This window comes from Pipistrellus hanaki (assembly GCF_964339955.1).
Source record: "Pipistrellus hanaki genome assembly, chromosome: 9".
NCBI classification, from domain to species: Eukaryota; Metazoa; Chordata; class Mammalia; order Chiroptera; family Vespertilionidae; genus Pipistrellus; species Pipistrellus hanaki.
In genome coordinates, this window is record NC_140511.1 from 75,920,689 (window position 1) to 75,942,211 (window position 21,523).

Genomic DNA, 21,523 nt, shown 5'->3' on the forward strand with positions numbered 1-21,523 from the left:
CTGAGCGAGAGCTCACATCCTTCCTTCCTGTGTCTCTCGGCAAACCCTGCACCTCCCCACACCTGCCCCCTGGGAAGGCCACCCCGGGGTCTGCGTTTCTGCGGACCTCATCCTGCTCTGGGGTCCTGGCCCACCGGGATGTCGGGGATGGAAAACCCCTCGCGGCCCCAGCGGGGCGCAGCCCCCCACATCACGGCGTCCGCCGGCCCCTGTGGCCTCGCACCCTCGCTCGGCGTTGACGGCGATGGCCCTCGGCTTGTCCCGGTCCCCTCGGAGCACCACGCCCATGGCCTCCCCGCTCAGCCGGTGGGCGTTGATGGTGTTGGTGGCCTCGCACGTCCAGAACAGCGTCCGGCTGTACACGTCGATGCTGAGGTCGTGGGGCTGCCTGTCCGGGCTCTGGTTTGGGCTCGGGGAGGTCAGGATGAAGGGCTGTGAACGGTGAGAGAGGAGCGCCGGCTAAAGGCAGGGCCGGGGGGCCGAGGCCTCGGTGTCTGAGTTCAGGCTCCGACCCTCTCCAATCGGCTTTTACCCTCACCAATCGGTTCTTACCCTCTCCAATCAGCTCTTACCCTCACCAATCGGTTCTTACCCTCTCCAATCAGCTCTTACCCTCACCAATCGCCTCTTAACCTCTCCAATCGGCTCTGACCCTCTCCAATTGGCTCCGACCCTCTCCAATCAGCTCTTACCCCCACGGGCACCAAAGAGTGAAACCGACGCCTACAGCAGCCTCAGGAAGATCTCTCGCCCGTTCACCCAGATCTCAGGCCCACCCACCGAAGGGCCACCCGGCGGCTGAATCCAGGATCACAGGCCCCTTCCATGACATCGCTCTGCTCTCTTGTTTTCTTAGACTCCGGCTTTTGGGTTAAGACCATCATCTCCTGCCGAAACCGGTTTGGCTCGGTGAATAGAACGTCAGCCTGAGGACTGAAAGGTCCCAGGTTTGATTCCGGTCAAGGGCATGTACCGTGGTTGCGGGCACATCCCCAGTGGGGGGTGTGCAAGAGACAGCTGATCAATGATTTTCTCTCATTGATGTTTCTAACTCTCTATCCCTCTTTCTTCCTCTCTGTAAAAAGTCAATAAAGAAATATATTTTAAAAACAAACAAACAAAAAAACCCATCACCTCCTGCTGTTTTTTAAGCTGAGGGTGCCAGAATGAAGTGTAGAGAACAGAGGTGAACCTTGCACAACCCTCTCCTCTAAGGGAGAGGCCAGGGGTTCAAGGCCCAGTGAGGGTGCAGGGCCCGGTGGGAGCTCTGGACCAGTCATCAGAAAAGCCAGCTAAGAACCACACAGTGTGAAACAATTAGCTGCCCGCATCCCTTCCCAGGAGACAAATTTTAATGGCTGACCAGTTTTACAAAACCTGAACCTCAATCCTATATAACAAAAGCCTAATATGCCAAGTGTCCGACCCTTCGATTTTTCAACCAGTTGCTATGATATTCACTGACCACCAGGGGGCAGATGCTCCAACCGGTAGGTTAGCTTGCTGCTGGGGTCCACCGATGGATCAGAACTGGGCCAGATGGGCCAGTCATGCCCTGGAGCCAACCTCTGGCAGTCCCTCCCTGGCTGGCCAATCTCCCTGCCTCTAAAATATTCCTTCTAATTAATTTCCTCTCAATGTGCACAAGTCCATGCACCGGGCCTCTAGTTTTAACATAAGTAACAGTACTTTGGCTAATGCAACATGTCTAAGTAGAGTCTTATTCAACACCACAGTAACACCCCCTCCTCACCAGTACACACACCACCTCATCATTTCCAGACCCTGCTGTTCACCAAAGGTGAGAGTGAGCAGGGTCCACTGACGGATGGTGGAGAAACAAACCCTGGTCCCTCCCACAATGGAATATTACTCAGCCTTAAAGAGGAGGGACATTCTAACACACGCGACAGCGCAGATAAACCCTGCGCACGTTCTGCTCAGGGAAGTAAGCCAGACACAAAAAGACACACGCTTTCCTAATGTATGATGCTACTTACATGACATACTTAGAACAAATTCACAGACAGAAAGTAGGACGGTGGGTGCCAGGGGCTGGCGGGAGGGCACGGGGAATTCAGGGTGTCACGGGGGCAGCATTTCAGGTGGAGAACACAAATAGCCATGGGAATGTACTTAAAGTGTCACTGAATCTTACACTTAAAAACCATTGAAATGGTTCTGTTATGATTTACTATAGTAAAAAATGTTTAAACGAATCGGTAAGAAAACTTAGCCAAGTAGATAATAATTTAAACATCATCTGTGGGCCGTGTGTGGGATGTGCCCTAAGAAAGAATCAAAGCCAGCCGTGGTTGGTGGCTCAGTGGTGAGCATCCGCCTGCACACCAAAGGATCATAAGGTTCGATTCACAGTCAAGGGCATGTACCTGGGTTGTAGGTTCAATCCCCGACCCCAGTTGGGGTGCATGTGGAAGGAGGCAACCAATTAATGTGTCTCTCTCACATCAATCTTTCTCTCTCTCTCTCTCTCTCTCTCTCTCTCTCTCTCTCTCTCTCTCTTTCTCTCTCTCTTACCTCCACCCACCTCCCCTTTCACTCCTTCTAAAAGCCAATAAAGCCAAAACCGGTTTGGCTCAGTGGATAGAGCATCGGCCTGTGGACTGAAAGGTCCCGGGTTCGATTCCGGTCAAGGGCACGTACCTTGGTTGCAGGCACATCCCCGGTGGGGGGTGTGCAGGAGGCAGCTGGTCGATGTTTCTCTCTCATCAATGTTTCTAGCTCTCTATCCCTCTCCCTTCCTCTCTGTAAAATGTCAATAGAACATATTTAAAAAATAAAAAAGTAAAAGTCCATGGAAAGAATATCTTCAGGTGAAGATTAACGGACAGACAGACACAAACAAAAAAAGACTCAAAGCCAGAGCCACCAGAGGGGGGAGGCTCAGCAGGAGACAGAGAAGGAACCATGTTTCCAAATTCAGTGAAAACCCAGAAGCTGCTCCTACAAGGGCTTGCTCTTCACAATCTTTCGTGCTTTTGCCCAGATTTCTAAAGGAATGTCTGGGTGAGACCCTCAGGCAATTTGCACCTTGTAACAGCGGGAACCACAGCCCATCCATTAACACCTCCCCATCCGAAAAACCCAGAGAAGGATGAAAGAAACCCATTCCCACCAGGCTCAGCCCACAGACACGGCACAAACCTCAAAGGCACCCTGCTAACTCCGCCTGCTTGCTGGAGGAAGTATTTGGTTGGAAGTTAGGCCCAGCCCACCCTGACAGCAACAGCATCCAGTTCAGGAGAGGGAACAGCAAAACCTACTTCACAGACATGAAAATCATCTGAAAGTCTCCTCGGACAGTAGGCCCGCCACAACCGTTACCAGTCTCAAGAGCTCCCCTCAGTGACACAGGCCCCCACACAGACCACGGGACTGAGAAGGGGCCGCTCAGTTCTGCGGCTTTTGTAAGAGGGTCTTCGGAAACCGGCAGGACGAGCCGAACACGGCCGTGTGGTCCCAGTTCCCTGCCCCACGGACACACCCGGTGAGGCCCGAGGCTGCAGTGAGCGTGTGCTTTCTGGACTGGGTCACCTACCTCACACCATCAGTCCTACTAAGATGCGCATTGGAAACGCGAATGTGTTCCCCCACAGGGATGCCCTGGGGGCCCTCTGAGCAGAAGGTGGATTTCACATTTGCTCTCGGGCACTCTCGCCTGTGAGAAGCACCCGGCGGATGCACCCAGCACGGGCCGAGTAGGACAGCACGCCCCCTGTCTCCCTGGGAGCCCCACATCCACGCTCACTCCACCGACTCACAAAAAGCCCCGGGCCGCGACCTTCCGACGCCCAAATCCTCAGCCAACGTCAGGCCTCTGTGAGGCACTCTGTCCTGAGCCATTTAAGCCTGCAGGACACTCCTGTGTGGAGCCCCAGTCTTTTGTAGGTGACGGAGTTTTGAGTAATGTGAGCCAGCCGCCTTTCCCCACGGCCCTGAGGTGTGTGCTAGGTGATCTTTGGCAAGCGTGGTGATTTTCAGAACACACAGGCTGCGTTATGGCAGAACTGACTACACGATTCCTATGAAATAAAAACAATGCCAGGATAGGCAATACCAACCACCCTGTCCAAAACCACTGTGGCAAGAAGAAAAGTCCCATGGGGGTTGGACACTCCCCCTCCCCCAGGGATTCCAAAAACTATAAGATCCATGCCGAAACCAGTTTGGCTCAGTGGATAGAGCGTCGGCCTGTGGACCGAAGGGTCCCAGGTTCGATTCTGGTCAAGGGCATGTACCTTGGTTGCGGGCACATCCCCAGTAGGGGGTGTGCAAGAGGCAGCTGATCAATGATTCTCTCTCGTGGATGTTTCTAACTCTATCCCTCTCTCTTCTTCTCTGTAAAAAAAAATCAATAAAATACATTTAAAAAAGAAGCCACAAAAAAACTATAAGATCCAGTTCCTACCCATAATCCGTCTCAGAGTTTCATACCCAATCATGGCAGAGTCGGAGCTCGCATAAGCATAACTGTTTACCCAACGCTGTGCTTGAGGGGCACCCCCACGGCTGAGAGGAGTGGGCGGAGCCCAGCGATTCCCAGGGTGAGGTCTTCCCGGACGCGCCCTCCTGCCTCCCACAGGGACACCTGCCTGGGTGCCATCGTCCCGGGCTCGCTTGATGTTCTGGCGTCCGTCCACCCAGTAGATGAGCTTGTCCAGAGGGTCGTAGTCGATGGCCTTGACGTTCCTCAGCCCGTGCAGCGGCAGGATGAGGTCCGGGCTGTGCTGGTCGTCCGGGATCATGCGGCTGATGGCGTTCTTCTGGCTGAACAGCAAGAAGGTGCTGGGCGCTGGGGGGAGGCAGAGAGAGGGGGGCTGCAGGTCAGCATCCGGGAGCCGCAGGGAGCCGCGGGGAGCCGCAGGGAGGGCGGACCTGCGTGTGGAGCCCCCAGGGGACATGGGGCCAGGCCAGAAGGACAGAAACCCCCTTCCTGGGGTGGACCACAGGGAATTTACCCTCCAGGTTACATGTCTCGGTTTCCTTTTTCATGCACGCACATCATTGTAAAAATAGATACCAATTCATCTTTAAGTGACCAAGACTCAAGGCGGCAGGAAGGCAGCGAGGAACAAGGGCAAGTGTCCGTCAGGCTCGGGCGACGTGCCTCCACGTGCCCAGGGAACGGCTGAGGGGCACACGGAGTGAACAGTGACAGCAGGAGGGCACGCTGCCCGGGGTGCTGGTGAGCAAAGCTGCCCAGCTGCAGGAGCTGCATTGCTCGGAACGTGCAGGAGGCCACCGGTCACAGCCGCCGTCAGACAGGACCGTCCTCTGCCCAGGTCTGCCGGCCACAGGCGCCCCCTCTGCATGCTGGGTTACTGGCACCTCTGCTTCAAGGTTATGGCCCTCAGGGGACAGGGACCACCGGCCCAACGGGAGCCCAGGAGGGGGGGTCCCAGCTCAGGGCCCTCATCTACACGAGGGGGTGAGGAAAGCCAGGCCTCCTGGTGCCGAGGGCTGTGTGGTCTCGGGCCAGGCCCCGGCAACAGCGCTCTGCACGCTGCCCCGTGCTGCACACAGGCCGAGGCATGACGGCTCAGATGCTACAGGGGAAAGTCGCCCTCAGGCTCCCTGAAGCTCACTTCCTTATCACTGACAACGAGAACTTTTTAAAAGGCCTGCATGATTCAGAGCGTCCGTGTGAGGATCACACGTGTGGACGTGAGGCCACGTGGCCAGGGGTCAAGAGCAGGGACCTGCCCGCATTCAAACCGGGCTCAGACCGCGCCCGCTGTGTGCCCTGCACAGGTTACCACGCATCTCTGCGCCAGGCTCCTTGCCTGTGAGTGAGAGAGGACGGTGACCCGGCCCCCCCTGCAGGCCTGAGCATTAAACAAGAGCCACAGGAAGGACCCAGAGCAGGGCCTGCCTCCCTGAGTGCGTGCTCTCTCCCAGGGACCTCGATTCCCTGTGGGATGTGCCAGCTCGGGGCTCGGCCCAGCGACTGCCTCCTCCCCCAGCCCAGGCCGCCCGGTAACACTGTGCAGCGCGTGCACTAAGACCCCCTTTCCCTCCCGGCCCCAGAGCCAGCCTGGCCGGCCACGGGGCGCTCCGCGGGGGGTGGGGGGGCCGGCACTCACGGCTGCAGTTGCGGCTGCTGGGGTCCAGGGTGTAGTGGGAGGCGCAGCTGCAGCGGTGGCCGCCGGGCACGGCCAGGCACAGCTGCCCGCACTGGCCGTTGCCGTGCGCGCAGTCGTTGAGGCCGTCCTGGCGGGAGGAGTGGAACACCAGGATGTCCATGACGAAGTCCAGGTGGCCCTGGATGAGGGTGCGGTTCCGGCCGCTGGTCTTGTCGGCCCGCTCGATGCTGTGCAGGTTCCAGTCCGTCCAGTAGATGTAGTCGCTGTACTGGGTCAGGCCGAAGGGGTGCGGGAGGTCGTCGGCGATCACGGTCCGCTCCTGACCTGCGTGGGACGCACGGGCGGGCGTCAGCGGCGGCGCAGCCCGCCCGGCACCCTGCGCCCTGCAGCCCGGCACCCCGCCCCGCGGCCGGAGAGCCCGACCTCTTTGGAAAACGGACAGGACGGACTGACGTCGGAGGTGCCAGACCGGGGACCCGGCAGCTCCTCTCCCGCTCCCGGGAGACACGCACGCACACGGCATGCGCCTGCACCACGTGGACAGGCGCGTGGGTGGCAGCCACGGGCTGGAGACCAGCCACACGCTCACCAACAGCAGGATGGAGGAAAGTTCCCTCATGGGTAACAGGGGCGCGGCCACACCCACCCCAGCGACAACAGCAGAGAGGAGGGAGGAAGCCAGAGTCTTTCCGTAGCCCTATGACCCCACGGAGCTGGCAGGACCACGCCCCTCCAACGGGACAGGGCCCAGAGTCACGTGTTCTGGGTGCAGACCCTGCCCCTACTGCTGGGTAATTGGGAATGATGCTTTTTTTTTTTTTTTTTTACCTAATCCCCAGGTGCTGGGGGTGGCTTGTGAGTGGTCCCAGAACAAGACTTAGCATGTAGTAGGTGCTCAGGGTGAAGACTGAGTGCGTGGCCCTGGCATCAGAGCGGCCCTCTGTGACCCGAGCCAAGCCCTCTGTCCTCCCTGGGCCTGTTTCCCCATCAGTGAAAGCCTAGGCCTGGTGGTGCTGTGTCAAATCAGGGTGCTGGCCCAGGGCTCAGCCGGAGCCAGGAACCGTGGTCACGGGCCTCTGTCGACAGGCCCACGGCACAGTGCGGAAAGGGACACCCTCAAGAGAGGGGACGCTGCCCTAACCGGTTTGGCTCAGTGGATAGAGCGTCGGCCTTCGGACTCAAGGGTCCCAGGTTCGATTCCAGTCAAGGGCATGTTCCTTGGTTGCAGGCACATCTCCAGTGGGGGGTGTGCAGGAGGCAGCTGATCAATGTTTCTCTCTCATCGATGTTTCTAACTCTCTATACCTCTCCCTTCCTCTCTGTAAAAAAAAAAAAAAAAAAAAATCAATAAAAATACATATTTAAAAAAATAAAAAGAGGGGGGACACTGGATGAGCACTTGGGGTGTGCCCACGCCTCCTGGGGGGCCCGGGAACTCGAAGGCCAAAGGGCACGGTGCAGGGGGAGCTGCGAGGTGACGGATGCTCCGGCCAAGGACACCCCCCGGGACCCCGGCCCTCACCCAGCATGTTGGAGGACTCGATCATGTTGGTGTCTAGGTCGGTCCAGTAGAGACGCTGGTCCGCGTAGTCGATGGTGAGGTCGTTGGCCCGGCCCACCTTGTCCACCAGCGTCATGCAGTTGGTCCCGTCCATGAAGGCCCGCACGATCCTGGGCTTGCCGCCCCACTCGGTCCAGTAGATGTAGCTAGAGGCACGGGGAAAGGCAGGTCGGTCTCAGAGGCGCCCACACGCTCGGCCGCCACCATCTCCTGAGCTCGGTCCTGCCCGGCCCAGAGGGAGCCACTTCCACAGCATCCCTCCGGGAAGCAGGGAGGAGGCCAGACCCCTGAGCCCCCGCCACCTGCCGTCCTGCGGGGCCGGCACCGTGCCACCTCCTGCCGCCTGAGTGCCCGCAGCAGCTCACCCCGTTTACAGGCACAAACGGGCACACACGAGGGGGCCTTGTAACGGGACCATCAGGCGGGAGCGCCTTGGTCAAGGACAGATGCTAACTGACCCGGACGGGATGCTGGGTGGCGGGGGAGCCAGGACGGACGCGGGCCGAGCAGGATGTGAGGGCAGGGCGCAGGGCCAGGATGCAGGCGCGGCAGGGCCAGGAAGCACACGGCTCTGCCGCCTCCCCGCAGCTCCCCGAAGAGAAGCCCCCATCCTCCTCCCAGAACCACACACGTGGGGCTTGCCCTTCGGCTAAAACCTGGGCCTCCCTGTTCCGCCGTCCCTAAGGGGCATGCGGCAGGCCGGATTCGGGGTGCTCCCTACGCACGGCTGGTGCCTTAGGGGACCAGCACTGTGCCAGCTGCTCAGAACAGGGATCTCGGTGAGAGGAAGACGCCCCCTCCACCACACCCCAGCCCCGATGCCCAGGCCTCCCACACAGAGCACGGTGTTAACCCCTGTCTAAGGGGAATCCGAGGGCTCAAAGCCAGCTCCCAGAGGCGGAGGCTGGTGACACGGGGCGAGGGGAAGAACAGCACATCCTGGTCCGGCCCCGCTGTGACTGGCTGTGTGGCCTTGAAAAGGCACTCAGCTTCTCTGAGCCTCAGTTACAAACCTGCTCCCCCCAAGGCCTCCCTAGTCGCCGCAGTGACACAACCCACAGGAAAACACCCCGTGCAGCCGAAACCAGTCTGGCTCAGTGAACAGAGCGTCGGCCTGCGGACTGAAGGGTCCTAGGTTCGATTCCGGTCAAGGGCATGTACCTTGGTTGCGGGCACGTCCCCGGTGGGGGGTGTGCAGGAGGCAGCTGATCTATGTTTCTTTCTCTCTCATCGATGTTTCTAGCTTTCTATCCCTCTTTCTACCTCTCTGTGAAAACTCAATAAAATATATTAAAAAAAGAAAGAAAGGAAGGAAGGAAGGAAGGAAGGAAGGAAGGAAAGAAGGAAGGAAGAAAACGCCCTGTGCAGTGCCTGGGACAGTGGCTGCCGCTCCTCCCTCGGCTCTGGGCCTCAGTTTCCCCGTGAAACAAACCACGTGACCTTCGAAGGTGCAGCCAGCCCCGGCCACCTCCACGCAGGCGGCGGCCAGCGCCGCTCCTGTCACAGAGCCCGCCAGGCAGCCACGCCTCGGCCTCTGCTCGTCCCCGTGCCGGCTGACAGAGGTGGGAGGGGGACAGGGACACACGTGCCGACACAAACAGTCCTCACCCCTTGGTGGGGTCCAGGGCCAGCGAGCGCGGGTTGTCCAGGTCCCTCCACACGAGCACCTGCCGGAACTGCCCGTCCAGCCGCGCCACCTCGATCCTGTTGGTCCCGGTGTCCGCCCAGTACAGGTTCTTGCCCATCCAGTCGACGGCCATGCCTTCCGGGTAGTCGAGGCCGAACTCGATCACGTGCTCCACCGAGCTCCCGTTCAGGAAGGCGCGGCTGATGGTCTGGGGGGGAAGGGGAGGGGAGACAGAGGCCACGGTCAGGAACCAGCGTCCCGGCAGACATTTAACTACGAGCTGCTCCGCCCCCTGGAGCACTGCCCGCCACATCGGTGACCAGATCGCCAACATGCGAGAGTTTCAAAATAAACTGGTCACTACAGACACTTTAGAAAAAATAGTTAGCTATTCTTTTTTTTTAAAATATATTTTATTGATTTTTTTACAGAGAGGAAGGGAGAGAGATAGAGAGCTAGAAACGTCGATGAGAGAGAAACATCGACCAGTTGCGTCTTGCACACCCCCTACCGGGGATGTGCCCGCAACCAAGGTACATGCCCTTGACCGGAATCGAACCCGGGACCTTTCAGTCCGCAGACCGACGCTCTACCACTGAGCCAAACCGGTTTCGGCTAGTTAGCTATTCTTATATGGAATATTAGAGACCTGGTGCACGAATTCATGCATGGGCGGGGTCCAGTCAGTCTGCCCCCATTGAGCCAATCAGGGCCAGGCTGGTCAGGGACAGGGAGGGACCACAGGCGGTTGGGTGGGACCGATTGGGGCCCCTATCGGGCCAGTTGGCCACCACAGTGTGCATCATAGAGACCAGTCATTCCGGTCGTTCCACTGTTCTGGTCGCTTGGCTTTTATGTATATAAATATGTTTTATAAACTATCTATTTTATATGCTTATAAAACAAAATGAGTTTTAAGTAAATTACATAGTATATATATCTCTATGTATATATGTATCATGAACCTTAAAAACAGCTATGTCCTGCCAAAACCGGTTTGGCTCAGTAGATAGAGTATCAGCTTGCGGACTGAAGGGTCCCAGGTTTGATTCCGGTCAAGGGAATGTACCTTGGTTGCGGGCACATCCCCAACGGGTGATGTGCAGGAGGTGGCTGATCGATGTTTCTCTCTCATTGATGTTTCTGACTTTCTATCCCTCTCCCTTCCTCTCTGTAAAAAAATCAATAAAATATATTTGGAAAAAATAAAATAAATAAATACAACAGCTGTGTCCTTCCACTCAGTAATCTTCCTGAAACTGTACCCAAAGGAATGAAGAAAAATACAAAAGATGGGGAGCTACTGGAAATACCGAAGGGGCTTTTCGCCGCTGTGGGTGCTGAGAGCTGGGAGAAGCGGAAGTGACCAGGAAACCCGTAAAATAAAGGAATGGTCACGTACAGTAGGGAACGGCTGTGCAGTGGACTCTTTTACACTGCTAAAGAGTTCATAAAGGCTAACAAAACAAATGCCTGCTGAAATGCTAAGTGGGAAAGACCAGGAAACAGAATTCTATGCAGCATATGATTGTGATGAAGAAAAATACTATTGCCGAAACCGGTTTGGCTCAGTGGATAGAGCGTTGGCCTGCGGACTGAAAGGTCCCAGGTTCGATTCCGGTCAAAGGCATGTACCTTGGTTGCGGGCACATTCACGGTAGGGGGTGTGCAAGAGGCAGCTGATCTAAGTTTCACTTTCACCAATGTTCCTAACTCTCTATCCCTCTCTCTTCCTCTCTGTAAAAAATCAATAAAAAATATATTTAATAAAAAAAAGAAAAATACTATTATAGGGGAAAAAAAAAAAAAAAAACCCTCAAAGGAAATACACAGAAGTTAAGTTGGGTGATGGGTGGTTTTTATTTTCTTCTTTATACATTTCTGTGTATTTCCCTCTTTCTACAATGATCCCTGGTGACTTTTAAAATCAGAAAAATCTTCCAGAAGCATCACATACATGGCAGAATAAAAGACAGAGGGCTAAACAGCTCTCGCTGCAAACGCCACACTTCAGAACAGTGGTCAGCAAACTGGTTCTGTAAAGGGGCACTAAATGTTCTAGGCTTTGGCGGGGGGACACACGGATCTGTCACAGGTCAACCCAGGGGCACAAAGGCAGGCGTGGGCATTCCGTAAACAAATGGGCGTCGCCACGTTCACGTAAAACTTTATTTACAAAAGAGGCGGCCGGCCCTCGGACCAGTCCGCCACGCCTGCTTTCCCTGTACTTCTCCAGGGTGTTCACACCTGCTCCGTGAATGCAGAGCCTGCTAAGCAAGTGCATGCTGGGAAGGAGCGGGCGGGGAGGCTGGGGACGGTGTCCCGGACGTCTCTCGGCGACCCAATCGCTCTGGAAAAGCTCATCTGTGGGCGTCCTGCATCCGCTCGCTGCAATCGTTCACGTTAGTTTATTAAAGCAGGCTCACCAATGTTTCATTGGCTTGAGTCGAGTTACAAATAATTTTAAAAATTGCCCGACTGGCGTGGGTCAGTGGTTGAGCATCAACCAGGAGGTCACTGTTCAAGGCACATGCCTGGGACGCGGGCTCCATTTCCAGTAGGGGGCGTGCAGGAGGCAGCCGATCAATGATCCTCTCTCATCCTTGATGTTTCTCTCTCTCTCTCTCTCTCTCCTTCTTCCTTCCTCTCTCTAAAGTCAATTTTTTTTTTTTTTTTTTTTTAATTTAAAGCCTCCGAGGCAGCCCCCTGCAGGCAAGGCTGTGCAGACACTGGCAGGCCGTACCTTCAGGCTGACGTCCGTCCAGTAGATGTGGTTGTTGGACACGTCGAAGTCCAGCGCGGAGGCCTCCTTGACGCCGGTGAGCGGGATGGCCACGTCGTTGTTGTTGGTCTCCAGGGAGATCCTGTGGATGGTGGCGCGGCTGGTGAAGACCAGGAAGGCCTCGGGGACGATGCAGGTCTTCATGTCGCTCAGCAGCTCGAGGCCGATGGGGCAGCCGCACTTGGTGGCCCGGGGGGTGAAGAAGCACAGGTGGCTGCAGCCCCCGTTCTGGTCCGCACACGGGTTGGTCCCTGGAAGGCAACACGCAGGCCCTACACGTCAGCAGCCCGGCAGAGGGCGTGCCCTCCATCCACGGTCACGTGTGGCTTTGCTTCCAGCAGACACACGTGGGGACCTGCCAGGGTGGAGAGATCAGGGGCCCAGGCCGCCCCTGGCACAGGAGAGGCAGTGACGAGGGCCCCAGCGGGTTCCCGGGTGCCGACTGGTTCTGACCACACAGCGATCGGGGAGGTAGACGCTAGTCCCATCCCTGTTTTTTGTCGAGGAAACAGGGTGTGGGGAGGTTAGTAAAGGTGACAGTTAGAAAGCAGCTCAGTGAGAATAAGAACCAGGAGGTCTAGCCTCCTGGCCTGAGCTCCGACCCAGGGTGGATGCAATGACGACACGAGGCCATGACAAGACCGTCGTCCCTCCCCGGGCCGGACTCTGGCCTGCTGCCCGGACCGGAGCCCGAGGCCCCACTCAGAGGCTTCCTCCCATTCACCGACCCTCTCGGCGACCTCAAGAACTCAGGCGTGCCCAGGCCGGCCAGACACACTCCTTTCCTCACGCAGATGGTCCTCAGCACGTTCCCTCGTTTCTGGGCAGCCTGGGAGCCGCACCGATTCCTGGGGTGCTATTAAGATTGGCTCTGATGTAATGGCAAGTATTTCAGCTAAAAAAAGAACGCTTCTCCCCGTCTCTCCCTCAGAAAATCCCGAGATGAGACAGAGAGAGAAAGAGGGAGAAAGAGAAAGAGCCTAATTTCTCAGCTTTCAATCACATCCCATGGATATATCTTTTTTCTTTTTTAATCATCCCCGGGTTTTGTTGTTTTAAGCGGTCGCTCGCAGGGGCCGCACCGCCCACCGTGGGGGATGAGTGTGTCTCACGAGGCGGCTGTGAAAGGGGGCGTGCGATCCGCCGCTCCTGTCTCAGGAGGGCGGCTGGGACTCAAGGCCCCGAGATGCAGAAACAGTGGCGGCTCCCAGGTCAGGCCCCTCGGCCCCCCCTCCAGGCCTTTGCTCGGCCGTCCCTTCTTCCCGCAAACCCTACTCCCCACCTGCTCCTGAAATTCCAAGCTCCAATCGCCCCCCCCCTGCATTTTAAACCCAGGCACTCCTCTAACACCCCAGCCAAAGCCGCCGCCTGGGAGCCTGGGGGGAGTCTCACCCGCCCGACTGCAAGTACCGGAGGGCGAAGGTCTGCTGAGCGCCACGTGCAGGCGCTATGCCAGCCCCGGGCCTCAGCGGGGAGCAGAGCCCTGCCCCCTGGAGCCCGCAGCCCCCATCCTGGCCCAGCCCACCCAGACGCTACTCCGTCCGGTGTAGCTGGTGGACCTGCTCTTGGAATCTTTTTGCTAAAGAGACAAAATTGCAGGAAGGGAGCTTTCTGCAAATCTTGGCCTCGATGAGGTGGAGGCAGACCAGGCTGAGTCCCGCTCGGCCATCGCGAGCTGCGTGGCTCTAGCTCCGCCGCCCCCGTGTGAACGGGCAATGTCGTCATTAGCATCTAGGGTGGCTCTGGGCACCAAGGCACACAGCAGGCGCTCAATAAGTGCTGGCCATTCTTGTCACAGTGACGGCCAGCAGCGCCAGTCCACACCCACTGCCTCGGCACCATCCCCGGTCAGGACACCGCCCCATGCCCACCCATCCCTAACCACACACACGCTCACCGTCGCCTGCCCTGCTCAGTTCGCAGTGAGGCTCCCCTGCTGGATGCTCCTGCCCCCCCAAACGGGCCGCCCCGGGACCAAAGGGCCGCCACAGCCCCGTCGCTTCTCCCGCACACCAGCTGGCCCCGCTGACCCGCGGCTGGAGGCTGACCAGACTCACCGACGACCTTGGCCACGTTCACGGCCTTGAGCCCCATCAGGTCGGGCAGCTGGTCGATGATGACGTCCCGGCTGGCCTTGACCTTGTGCACACGCTCGATGCTCCGGCGCTGCCAGTCGGTCCAGTAGATGAAGTCCCCCAGCAGCGTGAACCCGAAAATGTGCGGCAGCTTGTCCTCCAGGAGCATCCGCCGCTTCGTCCCGTCCACGTTGATCACCTGGCGGACAGAGACGCCCGTCTGAACCGGCCTCGGCCGGAGCCGTCTCCAGCAGGCCGGGCCGGCCTCCAGCAGCCCCCGCGCCACCCGCACCTCGCCCGCCCACCCGCCCCCGCCCGGCCTCCACAAATTACTGGACACAGCCCGCGTGTAAGCGGACCCAGCCAATCAAACCACAGTGGAAGGGCCAGCTGTGGATGGTAAGGGATGGGTTCACTGTCTGGATTGGTCTGGGTGCGGGTTCCCGTTTTGGCCCCACAACAGGAAGGTACAAAAAGGCGATGAAAACACACGAGGGGGGCCCTGGCAGCGTGGCTCTGTGACTGAGTGTCGACCTACAAACCAGGAGGTCACGCTTCAATGCCAGGTCAGGGCTCGAGCCTCAGTGGGAGGGGGTGCAGGAGGCAGCCGATCGACGATTCTCTCTCATCACTGATGTTTCTCTCCCTTCCTCTGAAATCAATAAAAATACATATATTTTTTTAAAAAAAGAAATGTATTGTAATTATTATTTTTAGGATTCTATTTGGCCAACTCACAGAGCCCAGGTAGGTCCTGGCACACACAGGGGTCGGGGGGGGGCAGGGCGTGGGGGGCGGGGGCAGGCGGGGCCTCTGCCCCAAGCTCAGGGCCCACGGTCGGGTGGGCCAACATTAATACTGATCTGGCCCAAACCGGTTTGGCTCAATGGATAGAGCGTCGGCCTGCAGACTGAAGGGTCCCAGGTTCGATTCCGGTCAAGGGCATGTACCTTGGTTGCAGGCATATCCCCAGTGGGGGGTATGCAAGAGGCAGCTGATGGATGACTCTCTCTCATCGATGTTTCTAACTCTCTATCTCTCTCCCTTCCTCTCTGTAAAAAATCAATGAAATATATATTTTTTTAAAAAAAGTAATGATCCGCTTCCTGGCCCCACGCTCCCCCATGGGGGCGGCTCACCTCGATTTTGTCGGTCTTGGCGTCTCCCCAGTAGAGCTTGCCCTCCTGCAGGTCCAGGGCCAGGCCGTTGGGCCAGCCGAGGGACGTGTTCACCAGCACGCGCCGCTCCTGCCCGTCGAGGTTGGCGCACTCGATTTTGGGGTTCTCCCCCCAGTCCGTCCAGTACATGAGGCTGGAGGAGGAGAAGCAGGTGTCCGTGACAGTGTCCGTCTGTCTGTCCCTGCTGCACCCCCAGGGCTGAGAACGTCGCACGAGAGGAGCTCGGGAGGAGCTCGGGAGATGCCGGCCAGCGGGACGGATGGGCGCCGAGCCCGTCTGAGGACCGGGGGCTCCACGGGGACAGGGTGCCCCAGGGTGGGCCTCATGCTCGGGGCCCTGGACTGGAAGGACCAGCGGAGAGCAGACGCCCTGACGAGGGACCTGGGGGTTGGGGAGGCCGAGCGCCGAGAGCGAGGAAGAGGCCAGTGGAACCTTCTGGGAAGAGCCGAGGGGCTCCCATGTGCCAAGCGGGGGACACGTGCTCTGTGGCCCCGAGAAGCAACACTAGACCCGCGGCGGCGGCCGCTCCAGAAAGAGGGCTGAGCACTGAGACAACCTGCCTGAGCTGTGCCCGACCCTCAGACCTCACCCACCCGCCTCCCGGCCCCATTTCCCGGGGCCTCCCACCCAGAGCTGGGGGGGAGGGGGTGGGGGTTGGAGTCTGCTCCCCCACCCCCAGCGGAGAGCAACCCCGAGCCACAGTCCCTCCCCGGGGGCCGGCAGTGAGCGCCTCTGCCTCCTGCCCCTCACACCGGGGACGGCTCTCACCCTGCCCACCTCCTTGGGGGGCAGCCCTGCCCTTGGGCCTGACTCGGAGCCGCATCCGCCCACCGGCCTCACCTTGAGCAAGTCCCTTAACCTCTCTGGGCTCCAGCTTCCCCCACTGGAGAGGGGGGGAAGGAGACGCTTTAACCACAGAAGCACAGAATGTGCTAGAAGAGGCCAGTCCCCGCGCGGTGAGGGCTGCAGCGCCCACCCCTGCGGCTGCCATTATGAGCCCAGAGCTCACCCTGGGCCCAGTGCGTTTTGCAGACACAGAGTGAAACCCTGTGGAGGAAATGCAGCAGCAGCCCTCGAGAGCTTATTAGAAATCCAAGTGCTGCTCAGTGGATAGAACATCAGCCTGGGGACTGAAAGGTCCCAGGATTCCAGTCAAGGGCTTTTACCTTGGTTGCAGGCACATCCCCAGTGGGGGGTGTGCAGGAGGCAGCGGATCGATATTTCTCTCTCATCGATGTTTCTAACTCTATCCCTCTCCACTTCTCTCTGTACAAAATCGATAAAATATATATTTAAAAAAAGAGAAAAGGAAAGAAATGCAAGTGCTGGGGTCCCACCCAGTCCTCCCGAGGCAGAGCCCGGGCACCAGGACCAGCCAAGTGCGTCTCAAGGAGCCCTCGGCGGGGGATTCTGACGCAGGAGGAGGTCCCAGGACTCCCGTGGGGCCCGCCTGCCAGCTCCAGCCAGCCTCCCCGCCCCCGGCCTCACCCCATCATCGGGTGCAGCGCGATGGCGCGGGGCTCGTCCAGGTCCTCGGACACCAGGATCTTGCGGGAGGTGCCGTTGAGGCGCGTCACCTCGATGCGGTCGGTGCCCGTGTCGGTCCAGTAGAGGTTCCGGGCTACCCAGTCGACCGCGATGCCGTCGGGGTCGTTGATCTCGGTGTTGACCAGCGTCTGCGCGCCCGACCCGTCCAGGCGGGCCCTGCGGATGGCCCGCACCTCGTCGTCCGTCCAGTAGACGTGGCCCTCCAGCGGGTCGTAGTCGATGGCGATGGCGTGCCGGATGTCCTCCACCTGCAGGACGATGTCGGTGAAGTCCGGCGTGTCCAGCGAGATCCGCCGCAGGTCCGTCCGCCGCGCCAGCAGCAGCACCTCCTCGGCCCCTGCGGGGACACGAGCAGCGGGGTGAGGCCCCGCCGGACGGGAGGACGGGAGCCTGAGCCCGGGGCGGGCACGGCGGGGGCAGGGGCTCGGCCCGTCCCCGGGGTAAGGTTAGGTAACGTTCACTAGATCTGCCTCCACCGTCGCCAGTTCCCCCTCAAAGGAGATCAACCAGGCTGGCGCTGTTGGCATCACCATAGGACAGATAAGAAAACAGAGGCACAGAGAGGGTAAGCAACCAGCTGAAAGCCACACAGCCACCTGGTATCAACCGCTGCACAGCCTAAGCTGCAAGTCCTGCCCGGGCACTGGGCTCCAGACCCCATTGGCGGTCCCATGGGGTCCCACCTTCTCTACACGCTCACCCTCTGTGGCTCAGCTTAAATGCCACGTCTTCCCTGAAGCCTCCCTGCTCTGCCTGCCCCACAGGCAGCCTCATGTCCCACAGCCGCCTATCACTGCTCAGTCTGGTTCCTTCCCGGTGACCAGGGGAGCCTCTTGGTCACCCAGCAGAATGAGCATCCGGTGCTGTCCTGGGTCCCCCCCGCTGGGTTTACCAGGACTCCCAGCAGGAGGGGCACCTGGAGCCGCATGTGGACTCGGGGACCCTGGGGTGTTCCCCACCCTGACCTGAACTCCTCGGGAGACTGCTGGGTCCGCACGTGGCCCTCACCCACAGTCGGGCCATCATTCACCCATTCATTCTGGCCCTTTCCGGTCTCAAGGAGCCACACAACCAAGATTCGGCCCAGAGACCACTTCTGGCACTTTGGGGTCACTTACCTGGTTTGACGCAAGGCCCAGAATGGGGAGGGCCCACCCTGAAGTCACACAGCACGACAGGATGCAGACAGGGACAGACAGCCGGCACCTCCCTCATACCCAGGCCCCCAGACCCTCCAAGCCCACCTCGGCGCCTGGTCAAGCCATGGGTGGCCGGACCTCCTGTACCTCAATGCCAGCTTCTGGCCTCCAGGGCCAAGCCCTCCAACAGGTGCCCTGCATTTGTCCTGCTGCAAGGCCCAGAGTTCATCATCGGATGCCTCCACTAGAGGGCGCACACGTGCCAGCCATGGCTTCATGAACCCAGGACCAGGAAAACGGAGCAGGCCTTGGGAAAAGGGAGGCAGCCGGGAAGGCTCAGAAGGTGCCCTAAGGGCTCGACCACACGGGACCCTTCGGAGGCCCAAGTTCAGGTTTCGTTAGAGGCGTTCGTGCAAGTTCAGATTTGGTGTGTGTTGGAGGAAGAGGAGAAGCATTCCGAATTGCAACAGACCGTCTTCCTCTGGATTCCACTTCCAAAGTGTTTTGTTGACATCCGACCTGTTCTTACAGGCCCAGGTCACAGGCCTCCTCCTCCCCGAAAAGCCGTTCCTGCCTCCCTTCCCCCGTGCACCGGCCGAGCACACACACGCACGGTCGGCCCCTCTGCCTGGGCACCACCCCTGGGGATTCTGCCCCCTCGCGCTCCGAAGCCCCAGCACAAGGCCAGGCTCAGAGCAAGTGCACCATCCTAGGACAAGCAGGGAGACTTCCGGGCAGGAACCTCCAGCACGGCCTCTGCTGTGTGACTGTGGGCAGGTCCCTAACCCTCTCTGGGCCTCAGTTTCCTCATTAAAAAAAAAAATATATATATATATATATATATATATATATATATATATACACACACACAATATATATATATATATATATATATATATATATATATATATTTGATTTTTTACAGAGAGGAAGAGAGAGGGATAGAGAATTAGAAACATCGATGAGAGAGAATCACCGATCTGCTGCCTCTTGCACTCCCCCTACTAGGGATGTGCCCGCAACCAAGGTACATGCCCTTGACCGGAATCGAACCTGGGACCTTTCAGTCCGCAGGCCAATGCTTTAGCCACTGAGCCACACTGGTTTCCTCATTTATAGTGAAGAATCAGCTGACCCTGTCTAGCCCTGACACCAAGGAGACCTTCCTGCACAGAAGGTTCTGGGTTCCTCTGCCATGGGGGGAAGGGAGGACGGAGCCCCCCAGGGCACGACCAAGAAGAGCCCGGTCCCAGGGGGCATCTCAGAACTTTCCAGAGAGGGGAGGTCGGGCAGCCTCGCTTGACCTCAAGTAGCACTGCAGCCACAACCCCACAGAAAAGGCTGGTCCCGTGGGAAACCGACACTTGGCCCCGAAACACACTTGGAGCCTGTTTTGCCTACCCCTGTTCCCATGATCCTCCAGACCCAGTCCCCTGAAATAGCACAGACCTCACACCAGCCCGCTGTGCCCCGTTTTACCGACGAAGAGCCGATGCACCGGGAGGTTAGGCTCCCCGCCAGGCGCACAGCAGCAAGTGAGAAAAAAGGTCCCACCAGCACCCTGATCCCTGAAGCTGGCACCCGCCAGCCGCCCCGCCGGCTCGGTCACGCCACCGCTACTGCTGAGGGCGGCTGCTTTCAGCAGGCCCTGGACCAGGTGCTGGCCACGTGGGTGGAAAAATGGATTGGCCCCCTGGTGTCCAGGGGTCACAGGGCAGAGATCCCCCCGTAAATCAGTGCCAGGAAGGAAAGCTGGGGTACGGGGTCGGCGGAGGCTAAGGGTTTGGCCTCCAGTTCAAAGAGCTCTGGGATCTGTGTGGCTGTGACCTTCGGCAGGTCCAGGCAGAGTGTGCCCAACGGGCACAGAGCCACCAGGGGCTACGGGTGCCCAGCCCCAGCCCTCTAGTTCCGGGTCAACACAAAGCCTGGAGCACTCCCACCACCACCACCACCACCAAATCAAAGAGCCCCATTATCAGTGTCCCTTGGAAAGAAGCCTCGCAGAGATGGTGATTAAATGCTGGGATAAATCAGTGGGTGTTAATTGACTCCAAAGGGGGGTCTCCCACACCCTTCGGCGGCAGAGCCTTTCAGGTTCTTATTTGAGCTTCGCCTAGAAAATGAGAGAAATGCAGACACACACACACACACACACACACACACACACACACGATACCAGGAGGGAGTCAGGGAGGGAGCCACCGCTCAGCCCGTGTGCCCAGAGGTCTGAGGCGGCCGAGACGGTGCCCAGCAAGGAGGTGGCAGGTGCCCCGTCCAGGGAGGGACCGTGCAGGCGCAGGGAGAGCCATGGGCCTGGGCCTGAGGCCACGCCCCACGGCTGCTGCCCACAGGTGACCCCACAGTGTCCGTACGAGGTCAGAGCAGCAGCCTGGGCCGCCGGGGTGGGTGCAGGGCACTGGGCCGCCGGGGTGGGTGCAGGGCACTGGGCCGCCGGGTGGGTGAAGGGCACTGGGCCGCCGGGGTGGGTGAAGGGCACTGGGCCGCCGGGTGGGTGCAGGGCACTGGGCCGCCGGGTGGGTGAAGGGCACTGGGCCGCCGGGTGGGTGAAGGGCACTGGGCCGCCGGGGTGGATGCAGGGCACTGGGCCGCCGGGGTGGGTGCAGGGCACTGGGCCGCCGGGGTGGGTGCAGGGCACTGGGCCGCCGGGGTGGGTGCAGGGCACTGGGCCGCCGGGGTGGGTGCAGGGCACTGGGCCGCCGGGGTGGGTGCAGGGCACTGGGCCGCCAGGGTGGGTGCAGGGCACTGGGCCGGCCCTGAGGCCGAGGCCGCCCCCCGCCCCGGGACCAGACACGAAGCCCGAAGCTGGGGGGGAGTTTGTTTAAACACCAGGGAAGTAAACTGTTTAGAAACCAACAGTTTGGCCAAATGGTTTTCCTCGGGGTTGTCTAAACAAACAGCCGGCCTCGCAGGCTGCCAAGGAAAGTGAAACCTGCCCCTCCCCGGCCGGCAGCAGTGCCCGGAGCCTCCTCCTGGGGGCCCCTGACCCGCCCCTTCCTCCCTGCAGGCACACACCCCGGCAAGCAGGGGCACCTCGGCCCCGGGGCCCAGCACGGCCGCCCGGCACAGGCCAGGTCCGACGTGGCCTTCCTGGCAGAGGGTGTTCGGGCCTGAGGGGTGTCCTGATGTCACCCCCGCCCCCACTCCCTGCCAACACCCACCCAGGCCAGGCGCCCTCCGCCCCAGGCGCCATCCCTGGGCCACGCGTGGGGTCACACAGACCAGGCAGACACAGAGGGGGCGGCTGGAACGCACGGCCACACTCTGGGGGGCTCACACCAGCGGAAACTGACTCCCCACAGCCTGGAAGCCGGAAGTCAACCCTCAAGGTCTGGCAGGCCGTGCTCTCCGCTGGCTCCAGGGGAGGGTCCCTCCCCCTCTTCCAGCTTCGGGTGGTCCCTGCCACCCTGCTGCTCTGGTCCTGCCATCCTGCCTCTCCGGTCCTGCCAACCCGCCGCTCCAGTCCGGCCACCCTGCCGCTCCGGTCCTGC

The 21,523-nt window shown here is 59.3% G+C and overlaps 1 protein-coding gene across 3 annotated transcripts in view; it reads right to left on the reverse strand.

Moving 5' to 3' along the window:
- The window catches only part of LRP5 (LDL receptor related protein 5), a 75,361-nt gene that overhangs the window by 14,551 nt on the left and 39,287 nt on the right, over positions 1-21,523 (reverse strand). For all 3 annotated transcript variants that reach the window (XM_084894527.1, XM_084894526.1, XM_084894528.1), the window contains 9 exons: positions 16,816-17,212; positions 15,289-15,460; positions 14,132-14,348; positions 12,036-12,325; positions 9,274-9,500; positions 7,627-7,811; positions 6,105-6,428; positions 4,614-4,813; positions 224-432 (listed from right to left, as the gene is read on the reverse strand). In XM_084894527.1, the coding sequence (XP_084750653.1) occupies positions 224-432; positions 4,614-4,813; positions 6,105-6,428; positions 7,627-7,811; positions 9,274-9,500; positions 12,036-12,325; positions 14,132-14,348; positions 15,289-15,460; positions 16,816-17,212 (2,221 nt within the window). The remainder of the gene's footprint in view (positions 1-223; positions 433-4,613; positions 4,814-6,104; positions 6,429-7,626; positions 7,812-9,273; positions 9,501-12,035; positions 12,326-14,131; positions 14,349-15,288; positions 15,461-16,815; positions 17,213-21,523) is intronic.